Source organism: Pleurodeles waltl, chromosome 4_2 (genome assembly GCF_031143425.1).
Source record: "Pleurodeles waltl isolate 20211129_DDA chromosome 4_2, aPleWal1.hap1.20221129, whole genome shotgun sequence".
In the NCBI taxonomy this organism is placed as follows: Eukaryota; Metazoa; Chordata; class Amphibia; order Caudata; family Salamandridae; genus Pleurodeles; species Pleurodeles waltl.
This window is the reverse complement of record NC_090443.1, coordinates 835,442,679-835,458,037: the sequence shown is the minus strand read 5'-3', so window position 1 is coordinate 835,458,037 and position 15,359 is coordinate 835,442,679. Positions and strand designations below refer to the sequence as shown.

At 39.2% G+C, this 15,359-nt stretch overlaps 1 protein-coding gene across 1 annotated transcript in view; it reads right to left on the bottom strand.

Moving 5' to 3' along the window:
- Positions 1-15,067, bottom strand: part of LOC138294217 (uncharacterized protein C1orf87-like) — a 56,182-nt gene extending 41,115 nt beyond the window's left edge. The window contains exon 1 of the mRNA XM_069233359.1: positions 15,007-15,067. Coding sequence (XP_069089460.1) covers positions 15,007-15,064 — 58 coding nt within the window. The 5' untranslated portion in view covers positions 15,065-15,067. The remainder of the gene's footprint in view (positions 1-15,006) is intronic.
- Between the last annotated feature and the right edge of the window lie 292 nt (positions 15,068-15,359).

Here is a 15,359-nt window from a genome sequence, read left to right as displayed (position 1 = left end):
AGAAATTCCATTTATTTTCTTCTTTTTCAATTCGTAAAGTGCAAGGTGAAACAGGAAATATGGCGAGGTGTTTCAGCCTGAAGCCTTCAACTGGACATAGAGTTCACGGTACCAGAGTGTATTTAACACAAGAGATTCCACCCTCCACCTATTAAAATACAACATACACTAGACTGCTAACTTTATCATCATGTAGTCATTAAATTGTCTCTCCTCGTTGTTCATTACAGGGAGTGCAGAATTATTAGGCAAATTAGTATTTGACCACATCATCCTCTTTATGCATGTTGTCTTACTCCAAGCTGTATAGGCTCGAAAGCCTACTACCAATTAAGCATATTAGGTGATGTGCATCTCTGTAATGAGAAGGGGTGTGGTCTAATGACATCAACACCCTATATCAGGTGTGCATAATTATTAGGCAACTTCCTTTCCTTTGGCAAAATGGGTCAAAAGAAGGACTTGACAGGCTCAGAAAAGTCAAAAATAGTGAGATATCTTGCAGAGGGATGCAGCACTCTTAAAATTGCAAAGCTTCTGAAGCGTGATCATCGAACAATCAAGCGTTTCATTCAAAATAGTCAACAGGGTCGCAAGAAGCGTGTGGAAAAACCAAGGCGCAAAATAACTGCCCATGAACTGAGAAAAGTCAAGCGTGCAGCTGCCACGATGCCACTTGCCACCAGTTTGGCCATATTTCAGAGCTGCAACATCACTGGAGTGCCCAAAAGCACAAGGTGTGCAATACTCAGAGACATGGCCAAGGTAAGAAAGGCTGAAAGACGACCACCACTGAACAAGACACACAAGCTGAAACGTCAAGACTGGGCCAAGAAATATCTCAAGACTGATTTTCTAAGGTTTTATGGACTGATGAAATGAGAGTGAGTCTTGATGGGCCAGATGGATGGGCCCGTGGCTGGATTGGTAAAGGGCAGAGAGCTCCAGTCCGACTCAGACGCCAGCAAGGTGGAGGTGGAGTACTGGTTTGGGCTGGTATCATCAAAGATGAGCTTGTGGGGCCTTTTCGGGTTGAGGATGGAGTCAAGCTCAACTCCCAGTCCTACTGCCAGTTCCTGGTAGACACCTTCTTCAAGCAGTGGTACAGGAAGAAGTCTGCATCCTTCAAGAAAAACATGATTTTCATGCAGGACAATGCTCCATCACACGCGTCCAAGTACTCCACAGCGTGGCTGGCAAGAAAGGGTATAAAAGAAGGAAATCTAATGACATGGCCTCCTTGTTCACCTGATCTGAACCCCATTGAGAACCTGTGGTCCATCATCAAATGTGAGATTTACAAGGAGGGAAAACAGTACACCTCTCTGAACAGTGTCTGGGAGGCTGTGGTTGCTGCTGCACGCAATGTTGATGGTGAACAGATCAAAACACTGACAGAATCCATGGATGGCAGGCTTTTGAGTGTCCTTGCAAAGAAAGGTGGCTATATTGGTCACTGATTTGTTTTTGTTTTGTTTTTGAATGTCAGAAATGTATATTTGTGAATGTTGAGATGTTATATTGGTTTCACTGGTAATAATAAATAATTGAAATGGGTATATATTTGTTTTTTGTTAAGTTGCCTAATAATTATGCACAGTAATAGTCACCTGCACACACAGATATCCCCCTAACATAGCTAAAACTAAAAAAAAAAAAAAAACTACTTCCAAAAATATTCAGCTTTGATTTTAATGAGTTTTTTGGGTTCATTGAGAACATGGTTGTTGTTCAATAATAAAATTAATCCTCAAAAATACAACTTGCCTAATAATTCTGCACTCACTGTAGAGGTAGGATTATTTTTCAACACTCTGTTATTTCGTGTTTTTGACCATTCGCATCTTAGTTTACTTTTATTATACATTTTTATCCTCATTTATTTTTATTTTTATATTGTAGTAACTGCACAATACTGTTGAATTTTAGAGTTCTTTATTTATGAAAACTCTTCTCCCACAGCAATGGTAACTTACAGCTTCTAGCTCCACCAACAGCTTCCACCAGAATCCATACACTCAGATAGATTCTTCATTACATCATAAAGAATGTTCCCACCGTTCTTCACTTACAAGCACATCTCTACACATATCTTTAGTAAAGTACCTATTATCATGTTTCATATTCACTTGTATGATCTCTCCTTCACTAATTTTCTCTATACTTTACTTATACTAATTATTTGAATCACAATTCAAACAGAGTACTGCATATGGTCGGTTAGTTTTACTATGTTATCCATTATTCCCAACCCTCTCATTATCTACACATCATTATGGCTCGTTCCAAAATGACCATATTGGCTGGATGAACACTCAGAACCTACAACGTTTTCTAAAATTATTGGTGAAGTACCTTACAACCTCCATTATGTGCTTAATTTATGATCACTGAGTGTTATACACAACATTCTATCTACAATAAAAAATATTTTAAAGCAAATCTACAGATTTCCCATGAATCTACCAAATCCCAAACAGAGCTCACTAAAGTGCAAATGCAGTGTTCTAGCAGTACTATCATTGGACATTATCCTCTCCCTCTCCAATCATACTAATAGTTTGTCACATTGCCCATATCATTAAAGTGCAAATGCATACAATCAACAGTGTATCTGATTTAGAGAATACTTGGTACAATGTTCTATCAGCAATTAAACTAATGCAAGAGCAAATACATAGTCATCATCTTTGGATCTAATCCTCTCTCATTCCTATGATACAGTTAACATATCTCACTACCAATATCCTTAAAGTGCAAGTGCACTCTATCAGCATTCGAAGAATATTTTGTACAATGTTATATCAACAGTTCAAAAAGTAGTTTCATAGTTATCCTAGGTTCAGAAAATCCCAGCAGGTTTCCTAAAGGACAAATACATTGTTTCAGCAGCATTATCTTTGAATAATCAAACGTGCTGGCAATTCATCATGCCCATTTCCTTACTCTGGCAATTCCTGTATTGCTCAAAATTCCATTTACAATATATCATCGTATCATTTAAAAAAAGAGAAAGAAAGTGAACATTAACATAAACCTCCCAAGTTGTCAGTGAATGGTAGTTACTGAAACTAGAGAAACCCCAATGTGTTCAACGCGTTCAATAGTGTGTTAATTTGTTTAGTCATATTCTGAAAGTGCAAGTGCATATTTTGACAATCGTTGATCATCACTCTTTTTTATTTCATCATGACCCATGTCATCATAATCAACCAACTATAATCTTCCCATTCAGAGTTCCATGATGAGTTTGTTTTTGCATATTGGTACTAACCAAAACTGTATCTTTCATATATTTCCATGCACTGAATTATTATATTCCTCTATGTTATCACTTTTCCAAGGGGTCACTTTCTTCACTCGTCTACACTGATTCTATTTTTTCATAAATGTATTGGTAATTCCACATCTGCATTTAGACAGCATGGAGCCTCAGTTCTCATTAAGATAATCCATTTGGATTCTGCTCTGTGTAGGCACAGTTTCCAGTCCCCTCCTCTGGGACTGGGATTGACGTGTTGAATACCGTAATATTTTAATCCCGTCTGGTCTCCATTGTGTTGTTCCCAGTTATGTTTTGCCATTGAATATGTTGTGTCCCTACTGTTAATTGCTCTGAGGTGCTTTAATATACAGAGTTTAAGTTTGTTCACAGTACTACTCATATACTTTATACCACATATGTACTCTAGCACATATACCACATATGAGGTATCACAACTTATCCTCTCCTTGATTTTCATAATTTTCCATCATTTAATTTAAATCATGTTTTCCAATTGAATATGCTTTGTACTTCATGCATTTCTAAAAAAACAATCTGTTTTTGGTCCAACCAATTAGGACCACAGCTATTTTGAGGATTCATGTAACGTCTTGTCAATTGGTCTCCCAAAGATGGTGCTTTCTTATAGATGATCTGCGGATAATTTGATAATGTTCATTTTAATGTTTCATCTAGTAATAGTAAGATCCAATTTTCATTTAACAATCTTTTGGTGTTTTGGCTCGCAGTATCAAATCTCATGATCTATCTGATCTCATCATCACCTGGTTCATCATGGTTAATCTTGTGACTAGACATCAAGGGTTAATATCTCTTTTTCTTCTTTGCCCTCACCATAGCATCTGTGAGAACTGATTTGGGATATCCTCTTTGAATAAATCCCTCAGACATATAATCCATTTGTACTTTTAATTCCAGCTGTACTGGGCAATTAGGTTAAACTCTCCAAAATTCACCATAAGGCACACTCTATTTTAAAGCTTGATGGTGCCCACTCTTTGCATGTAATACACTATTGACACTTCTTGGTTTCCTATGAATTTTTGTGCATACCATATCATCTTTTATATAGGTACCAATGTCCAAATAATTAATATTTGTTGTACAGATCTCATAGGTGAACTTTAAATCCTGAGAGTTATTATTCTGGGAGACAATAAATTCCACTAGGGTTTCCTGTTCTCCTTCCCAGATTAGGAATAGGTCATCAAAATAATGTACCCATAACACCACATGTTCTAAAACTTCTTGATTTTTTTCAATAGCTTCTGCCTCCCACCATCCCTTTGTGAGGTTGGCGTATGTTGGTGCAAATGATTTTCCCATGGCCGTTCCTCTTTTCTGCAGATAATAATTTCCATCAAACATAAAAATGTTGTGTGTTAAACAATACTGCAGCATTTCCAGTAACATTTCAGAGTGTTATGATAAACTGATGGATCTAGATCTTAAAAAGTACCTGCAGGCTCTTAAGCCATCCTTTTTGTGAGGTATAGAGAGAGACCACAACAATCGTGGCCATTATATAGTTCTTTTTAAATTGTATATTACTTATCCTATTCAAGAATCCCATTGTGTCCCTCAAATAACATGGAAGATTTGGAACATAAGGGCACAAAAAAATGTCCACGACACTAGAGTGTTCTCAAGTAGTGACCCTATGAAACTCACAATTGGATGTTCCAGTGGATCAGATTTGTGTTTGTGTACTTTTGGCAAGAAATATGTTGTGGGGATGATCGGATGGTCACTTTGAGGTACCTCAGTTCCTCCCCTTCTAATAAACCCTTATCTTGTCACACTTGTAGTTTTTGAAGGTATTCTACAATATATTCTTCCATCAGATTTTTCTCCAATTTGAAGTAACTATCTTTGTCTTCAAGCTGCCTCCTGGCTTCTTTTATTTAGTCCTTCTGATCTATGATCACTATGTTCCCTCCTTTGTCTCATCATCCTGTAAAGCCTTCATCATCCCCCAATCCTCTTGTGTCATGTTCGTATAATTCTGTTTGCTTGATCCATGAGCGATCTTTATCAACCCATCTGCCACCGCTTCCTGGAACAAATCTACCTTATTCCCAGTATTCCCAGTATGGAGTTGGGGTAGAACCATGATTTTGGTCTACATTGACTCAGGATTGTTGCTTCTGTTGACAGTCCACTGCTTGACATAATTCATAATCAGATAGATCCCCAATAGTTGATCTTCCTTGGGCCACCACAGCTTCTTCCTCCAAGTCTGAGAGAGTTCTTAAATACCCTATATCCATAGTGTTAATTGGGGAAATGTCTTGAGATTTTGTATTGTTATGTCTATAACTTTCTTAATGATTCCTTTGTGCAAAGAATTTCAATTTCCTAGAGAACTTATATGAATCAATTCTAGCAGTCACTAAATCCATGCCTACCATACGACAAAAGCTCAATCCTTTATTTAATAGTTGCATAAGTTTATCACCAAGTTTCTTCGAGGAAAGGTTATTTACCAGATACTCCTATGTTTTCAAATTATTAAATTCTGCGTTCTCCTCCTCTTTTTTTGCTGCTTCCTCTTTGATCTCTTTGTGCTCTTACGCCTGTTCTGTTTTTCGTTCCACTCCCTCGCCACCTTGTTTACATATTGTAGAGGTGTATCTCCCCAGAAAAATCCTGTCTTGGTCCTGCTACTGTCAAGAACTCGTCCCCTGAACTCAAATCGGAACTTTCAGCACTTGAAAGGGCTTTATATTGTTCAACAGTTTTGTTCATAATATGTTTGGCATAGAAGGAATCAAAGCGTTTTGCAAATGTGGATATCCTGCCTGTAGAATAATCTATCTTATCTCTAATGAATTTTTTCATCTATAGCTCCTTCTTATGTTTCTCCATTCTTTTTTCCATCTCTCCTATTGCATTTTTATTTTCTCTGAAGTTTGTACAACTTCCAACTGATTCTCAATCTCTTTCATCCTTTGTAATGTCCTTTCCAATTTCCACTTTGTTTGTACCACAAGTGTTTGCCTCAGTTTCATGGAACACTCAGTTGTATCTACCTGCCATTGTTTAAGTAGATCCAGATCCATGTCATTCAGTGTTGGCAATACAAAAATCCTTATTCCTCTAGTGACTCTCCCACATTCAATATATATGGCTTTCTCCCACCATTTATCTCCAATATTTTTGCTTGTTCCAATTCTTTCAACAATGTACTCCGAGATAATTCATTATTTTTTCGAGTGGATAATCCATGCAAACTCTTATTGCCATTCTCCTCAAAAAGGGTTTTAAAAATGTGTTCTCATTTTGATATCCTCTCAGCCATTGTTAGTGATCTAGTGATTTTATAAAAAAAGCAACTATAATCCTCAAGCACCAAGCACTTTGTCTCTTTTATAGATTTCTCTATTGTTATAACTCATCCATATTTGGTAACTTGGATCACAAAAATTCTAACTCTTTGCTGTATATAATTACGTGATTCCAAGACAAGTTGGAGTATACTCTTGCTTCCATTTATATTCCTTTGGGCAGCCACAGTACTTGTATTGTTAATTTGCTTCTGTTTCCTCAAGGGAGAGGAAGGAAGAGAAGCAGAAGGGACCCCCCGGCTCACGTCTCCTCTGAGACATTACAGTTAAGGCCCCCTCCCTGTCCACTCTCCCCTCACATCCCTGCTTACCACCTCTGAACTGAGCAAATTTTGCATTTGACCTGTTCACAGCAGCGGCATGTAGAACTCCACTCTGTTCCGTCATAGGCTTCACCAGGTGTCTACGTGTCCCTCGTGAGATTTAACGATTTAATTATTTGCTTAATTCCGTGGTTACCAGAGCTCCATTCCGCTCTGTCATGGACTCCACCTTGGACTTATAGATCTCCCACAAGGCACCACCATTCATTTGTGTCTCCCTTCCACTTCACTGCATCAACATTCTATCCTTTCACAGCATATTAGTGTCGTTCTCTGACGGCTATCAGAGTTCCACGAATAGAGCCGGGTCAGCTAGATATATATATATATTGACTGATAAAACAAAGGTTACAGGGAGATTATGGTTAGGAAATAGAATTTTAAAAAACAGAAATTCACCTAAAAAAACAAAGGTTACACAGACATTATAGCTAGGTTCTAAATGTATTCCTACAAAAACTTAGAAATTCAGCAGTTATAGTTAGAGTAACTATAACTTGCGCCCTAAGGTAACTATAAATTGCGCCCCAACCTTGCAAAGTTTTTTTCTCCATAAATTTGACTGCAATTGTTTAATTTATATTTTTAATAACTTTAGAGAAGTTGACATGAGCGCTCTAATTTCTGGAGTAATTAGTAGTGCATGGCGAGGGTATGAGTGATAGTTACATTAGGGTGCAAGTTATAGTTACTTGAAATAACTATAACAATAACTGCTGAATTTTGTAAGGTTTTGTATGAGTAAATTCAGAACCTAACTATAACATCCCTAAAACCTTTGTTTTTTTAAGTGAATTTCAATAGTTTTTTTTAGCGTAAAGTAATTTTAATTACTATAAATATCAATCCAACCACAACCTTTGGCCGTGTGTAGTGGGGCTTGGCAGCAGGGCCTCCCTGTGGCCAGGCCCTGCCACTAATCCCCTGAACCACCTAACCCGCATTGTGTACGGCCCTCAACCATGCCTGGCAGGTGTTGGCCACAGGGCCTGTCTCTCTCGTTGTGGAATAGATGTGAGAGGGTGTCTCTGAGTGAGTGGGTGTGACAGTGTCTGCCTGGGTGTGAGAGTGGGTGAGAGAGGGCCTATGTGGGTGTGCTATGTGGGTGTGGCAGTAGGTGTGAGAGTGTCTCTATGAGTGGGTGTGTGAGTGCCTGTGTGGGTTTGTTAGAGGGTGTCTGAGTGTTTGGTCTGTGAGTAAGTGCATGAGTCTCAGAGTGGGTCTGTCAGTGGGTGCATGAGTCTCTGAGTGGGTTTGTGAGTGAGTCTCTGAGAAAGTCTGTGAGTGGGTTGTGAGTCTTTGAGTGGGTCTGTGAGTGAGTGTGTGAGTCAATGAGTGGGTCTGTGAGTGGGTGCTTGAGTATCTAAGTCGGTCTGTGAGTGGGTGCGTGAGTGTCTGAGTAGGTCTGTGAGTGGGTAAATGTATCTCTGAGTGCCTCTGTGAGTGAGTGCATGAGTCTCTTAGCGGGTCTGTGATTGAGTGCATGAGTCTCTGAGTGGGCCTATGAGTGAGTATGTGAGCCTGAGTGGGTCTGTGTGTATCTGAGTGGTTTTATCAGGAGCTGCATGAGTGATTCAGCCACAAAGGAACCGCTCCTGTACATTTATCCAACAAGAGTCCACAGTTTTGCACAACATGTCTACCCACCTGAAGTACTTTCGACTGGTGCTACCTTGTTGGGTAAAAGTCCAGTGTATATTTTACATTACAGCTACATAATGAACCACAAGGAAATATCTCCAGGCAACTGTGTGTGCATTCAGCAATGTGATTGTTCCTTGTGTGTCTGTGATAACATGAATCCTGCTTTAGACAGGCCAATGAGACTACAAAAACATAAATGTAAACCAAACCAGGGTCCTTCCTCTTAGATAATGTAAGTGCTTCTTTGTTTTGTGAAGAAGTCCTCATATTCCTCGCCATCAAGAACGCACTGCCAAAATACGTGGGAAACACACTGGAGGCCTCTTGGTAAGCTGTACATCATCTTGGTAAAAGTCTGGAAGGCATTTGCATACTACTAAGATGGACAATGCGTGGCCAAGTGGGCAGAGCTTTCAGGTGATTTTGCACATTTGCATACTTGAAGTAATTTAAAGGGAGACCTATGGATTGTAGGGGAGGACGGCTGTGCAGCCGACCTCCCCAGGCCAATTTTGGCCCCAGGGACCCAACCCTCCGGGCCCGGACATAAATAAAAGGAGAAGGGGGGACACACAGCGCCACTCCCCAGGACGATTTTGGCCCCAAGGACCCCATCCGCTGGGGCCGGCCATCTCTCCCAGGTGCCCCCCCAGGGCACACAGTGTGCAATGGGACCATGGGGGGAGCCTCAAGGCCCCAGTGGTCCCGACCGACTCCCTGCCTCCTACAGAAACCTGCATTGCTTTTGCCCACAATAAGCTGCTAAACATGCAGCTCCCTGTCTGCAAAACCAATTGTTTCATGTCTTTCCCTACCTGCATCTCTACTGCAAATATTATATACTATCTATGATGTTATCAAAGATGTCATGAGAGCTGTAATCTGTGGGGTAATTAGCAGTGCATGGCGAGGGTGCGGGTTATAGTTATCTTAGGGCACTAGTTATAATTACAGTTATATAACATAGCAGGAAATTGCCCTGGAGGGTGGTGGTCCCCAGGGCCATGAGTGGTTCCTCAGGGGGCCACGCGGCCTCCCTAGAGTGTAAATAGCCCCATGGAGGTGCTGGTCCCCGGGGCTCCACAACAGACCCTCTATCTTTTCCAAAATTTGCCCCAGGGAGGTGGTGGTCCCCTGGGATGTGTGGGGGGGTTAAGCTGGGTGGCTCCCCTGTATCCATCTAGTTTCAAGCCAGAGGAGGTGGCGGCTCTAAGGGCTGGGTGGAGTGGTGTCGTGGTCCCCCCACATTAGATGTCATTAAAGCCTAAGGTAGGTGGTGGTTCCCAGGACTGCAGGGGGGCTCGGACCCCCAGCATTGAATTTCATTAAGGCCCCAGGGAGGTGGCAGTCGCTGTGGTTGTGGGACGGCCACACGGCCCACCACATTCTCTTTCATTAAATCCTCAGGGAGGTGGCAGTCCCCAGGGTGAGGGGGGCCACCTTCCCTACCCCACCATATTAGAAATTATAATCCCCGGGGAGGTGGTGCTCCCCAGGGCAATAACAAGACCAGGAGAAGGGCGCCGTGCACCCCTATCTCTATTTTTTATATGACCCCCAGGTCCTGGCCCACCCAGGGGTTTTAAAAAATACAAAAGTGGGAGGCCGTGATTGTTTTTTTTTTAAAGTTTCACTGCAAATTTGTGGCATCAATTTTTTTGTAAATGCTTTTTTGCCATGGCGGGGTCCTTCTCGAACCCAGCACCAGAGCTAAGGGGTCAGGATGTCCCTACCTTGGCCCCTTTTTTTTCTTTTTTTCTTTTTTTTGGGGGGGACCCCGACTGAAGCCGAGCCCCAAGATGGCTGCCAACACTTCCTGGTTGAAGTGTGCCAGCCAATCAGAGGTGTGCATTTACCTGCGCAAGCTCATCATTATTCGTGAAGTCGTCATGGAGGACCCGCAGCCCTTGATATACACATTTATTTTCCTTTTAATATCTCCAAAACTACTGGATGAAGTTACACCAAATAAGTAAAAGCGTAATCTGCGTGGTGAAATCTGGCTTTCTGCTACATTTAGTGCAAATCCATCCAAAGTTCTGGCTGTAGTCGTGTTCAGAAGTCCTGTGGGAATTAACATGGTAAACGCACAATTTTTTACCCCCCACTTTTTCTCACCCCCGATTGACGGATCACCCTGGAACATTTCATGTGCAACAAGAATCACTTGGGCACTTTTTTTGGAAAGTTTGTGAAGATTTGTCAAACGTGTCAAAGATATAGGCAAGTCAAAAAATGCTTTTTCTATGGAGACATGGTCCTAACTATAACTACCTAGTGGAAACCAGACATAGATATATCTGTATATTATATATCTATATCTCTCTCTCTCTATATATATATATATATATATATATATATATATATATATATATATATATATATATATTTCACCAACAGTCACTACATAGCACAATGGAACCAAAATGTACCAGATTCTCGCCGCATGAATGACGCCAGCACCGTCAGTCCAATTTGAAAGATGTCTTCTTTATTTCATAAAGTAAAGTACACAGTACAAAGTGCTAAGTGCTAAATCCAAACAAATATGGCAACGCGTTTCGGCCTGAGCCTTCGACTGGCCACAGAGTTGTGTGCAATGTCAGTGTATTTAAATCATGTGGCCACCCACCATGCACCAATTAAAAACCACTTGTCACTTTTCCTCGCTTATGGTGTCATCGCCTATCTTATTCACATCATTAATCCTTTTTTTAATTTTGTTCTTTATGCTGATTGTAAATAGGTACTGTTATTTCACATAATCCTAAATTCGTAAGTATTTTTGATTATTCTTTTTCTTAAATATTTGTAATTATTTTTACCCATGTCCCTATATTTGTTTAAGGCCTTAATATTTAATATACATGGGTGAAGTACCTATTTCTACAAAATGTCATAGCCTGAGATATGGTAAACAAATCATTATTCTCAATATCTCAGCTATCCCATTACATTTTAGGCTATTCTATCAGCTATTCATCATATTTCTATTTTCTATCCAACAAGCTTGATGTTAATTTCAAATATCTGTGAAGTACCTTTTCTAGGGGACAAACAAATTTCCTTGAAGTTGGATATATCTATATCTATATCTATATATATATATATATATATATATATATATATATATATATATATATATATAAAACACAGTGATACCCACCACTGTGTAGTTATGGTGCAGCTGCACTTTCCATTGGAATGGATTTTTTTTCTTTGCCAGTACATTTTGACTGAGTGGTCTGATTTGCATGAAAAGTGACAATTTGCATGAAATGTGGCAATCTACTAACTCAGTCAGCAATGCTTCTGCATGCCAATGTTTGGTAGGCTCATTCGAAGAGAAAAATAGTGATAAGAGGTGAAAAAATTCATCATTTCTCATAACATAGTTTGCCAAAAGGTAGATCAAAAACATCTGAATGGATTACATCAAATCTGTTAGGAAAGTAGAAATTTACTTATACAGTGTGCTTATTTGATTTGGTGTAAATCTGTTTAGTAGTTTTTGAGATAGGCGCTTTTAAAAAAGGTGCTGGGTGGGATTTCAAGGGCTAACACATTTGTTTAGCAGATGTTTAAACTTGTGAATCAACCCTGTCAAACCTACGACATCCAGTGAAAAAAAAAACAAAGTTAAAAACTGAGTCATCTTCTGGCTCAAAAAGAATAAGAGCACTGAAATTCACAAGTAATGGTTACAAATATACACAACATGCAACAAAACTCACTGTGTCTGCCATGCAAAAAACACCTTTTTGGCACTGGCACAGACTCACTTCACGTCATGACTGACTCCATGATTTATGTCATGTGTTGGGTGCATTCCTAACAATAACTACGCTACACAATGTGTAAACGTGCAAAATGGTTCAGTTGTCAGCGAGGAGTTCTTGTAACATCATAAACTATTAGACCAAAGAGTGGTTTGTAGCCAGAACCCCTCAAGGGCAACATGGGAGCACATTACACATTTTCTCAGTGAGTATTTTTGCACTGCATGTTTATGATGCAGTAAGAGACAGCTGCTTCTTCCAATTGCAGATAAGAATGGGCACTGATTGCAATTAAAATTTTAATATTTATCTTCCATGAATACATTGTTGATAAAAGACTGTACAATGTTGAGGGCCAGAGGAATAACGTGATTCAGTGACAGCAGCCTTTACTACATAATTATCATTAATATAGATATGCTGCTTTTACCACATAATCTGTCACATAATTTATAAAATTTGTAGGTTTGACAAAATGTTTCTAGCTAAAAAAGTTGAAAATAATGATAATGGGCCACATATGATTCCATTTTTGCCACATAATTTAGAAAACCTTGCTGCATAATTTGGTCCTTCATACTACATAACTATTTCTCGTCATGCACTGCTTATTGCCTCACATATTAAATCACTGATGACATGTTCTATGACTTCATTGATAAAATCAATGCAACATCTGAAATGACATCATTGATAACAATACTGTTGAACTGAAACAATATACTTCACATTTCCAAGATAGATACATAGATAGATGTAGTAATCATTAGGTCAAACTTTACATTGAAAAGCATTTTTTTTGTTTTCTTAATAGGTTTCAAGGAATCAGCACAAAACGTTCCAAAAAGGTTCATGTGACTTGAGTTCAGCATAGCATGTTTTGCAGAGATACATAAAGGTGATGGAGAGGGCAAACAAAAAGGGGGTCAAAAGTGACCTATCCCATTTTAACTTCCAGGGGATTCTTTGCTCTTTGATACAGAAAAAAGAGCTGAATGACCCTAAACCTGGCATGAAAGTAGAAATATACACAAGGAAGTGATTTTGGTGTGAATTCATTCAGTAGTTTTTCAGAAATTAGCAGTAAAAAAGTGTTTCTGTAAACCTAAAATTGAGCCACACTATCAATCAGGATGGATCTACCTGGACCAATAGTCTGCAGGTATTACACAAACGTGTGTTCCAACAATATCTTTGGACCAACATTTTTAGAATGACTCAATTTCTACCACTACCCATTTTAGCTCAGCTGTCCAAAACCGTAGTTTGTGATCTGATGGGCTTTCTAAACCACACATAGATTTGAGGGGATTTCGGCTGTTGTGTGTTTGCAGCCTAACTGTTTTCGGACTGTGGACTGAAATTGTAAAATCAAAACATTTACAATAAAGTAAACATATGCACGGTTCACTACATTTGTTGCTTAAGCATTTTATGGGTGATGTTGAGGGTTAAAGGGTGCATTTATAGCAAACTCAAAATATTTAGTAATTCAGAGATTATGGAGACCAAGAACAGGAAGCCCACAAGTTCCAAACAGGAAGTCCCACCTTAAAATTGATCAGCAGAGCTTTCTGTATTAGGCTTGCCTCAAAGTTAAAAAACTTTCAAGAAACAAGAAGGTTAATTTTCAAGCACATAAATGTCCTTCCACTTCAACACATTTTTCCTGATTGAGGGAAAAATATATTGCCTTTGTGGATTGATAGCAATCTAAATCACTTTGACAGGCACCAGTACACCATGGTTGAAGTCGGTTAGGAGGAGTAACTTGAGGCAGACTAGGAGACTGCAGGCTATTGGCTAGTACAGATCAGGTGTTGCTGAGAAAAGGACAACATGCGCCTGAGGCCCACTTGCATTCGCTGACAATTAACCATAGGATCAACTTTCATCCCAGCTCGCCTGCATATAAAAACATCCATGTCACAGCACCTGTCTATATGCATTAATAATACTGCTTGCAAACACCCTGTCAAGTCAGATGAGCTAACCATCTGCTTTGGAAAAGCCTTTGTTTCTCCCTCCAGTTAAAATGAGAAGAATCTCCTTCTGTTCAGTGCCCATCTTGCAGATGAAGTTCTTGGTTCACATTTGGAACCTTCCCAGCAACAAGCTGTAGTCTATTCTGCATTGATTTGATTGTTAATAGCAACTGGTCCCAAATTTAGACACTGCTCTGACACTCTACAATCAATCGGTAAGCTAGTCAGTTAGTCAGTGTATCAACAGTAATATTGAAGCATAAAACTAGGCAATGGAAGCAAGCAGGGTTCCACAGAAAATCCAAACATAATGGCCATCTAAAGGATACGTGCCCAAAAAAATATTTACTTACTTGTCATATATCAGAAGCCATCCCTGCAAATACATTCAGCAATCATTGTCTGCTGCACAATGATAATTCATATGTTGTCTATCTCTATTTAGAATGGACTCTTTTGGAAAATGTTTCTAAAATTAATATTGCTATAAATATATTCAAGTCTTTCATAATTATCAAACATTGTGAATAACTTAATTCGGTATCATGGTCTGTTGGATAATGATAATTCATATGTGTCTTTCTGAATAATTTAGTGTGGTGTCTTGTAATTTGTAATAACAGTTCTCACAACATCACATACCTTCAGGCAACTGAAGATTAGCATCTAAGTGAGCCTTGTGCAACAGTTCAACAAACATCTGCCATCTGCAAGAGAAAAGTATTTTTGTATAAGAAAACAGATAATATTTTACTTTTTTAAGTGACTTTTACAAACTGAAATTTCATGTCATACAGAATGGGTCTATGCATAATAGATTGTCATTTAAACTGCTTAGTTGTAAGTATACATTTCCTATTGTGGGATGTCTTCTCAAACCCGACATCCTTTAGCAGCACAGTATATTTGTCTGATCTTAATTAGAGGAGAGTCTCACAAATGCAATATTTTGAAGTGACAGGCCTTTTGTCCCCGTTTATATTGAACGTCAATTA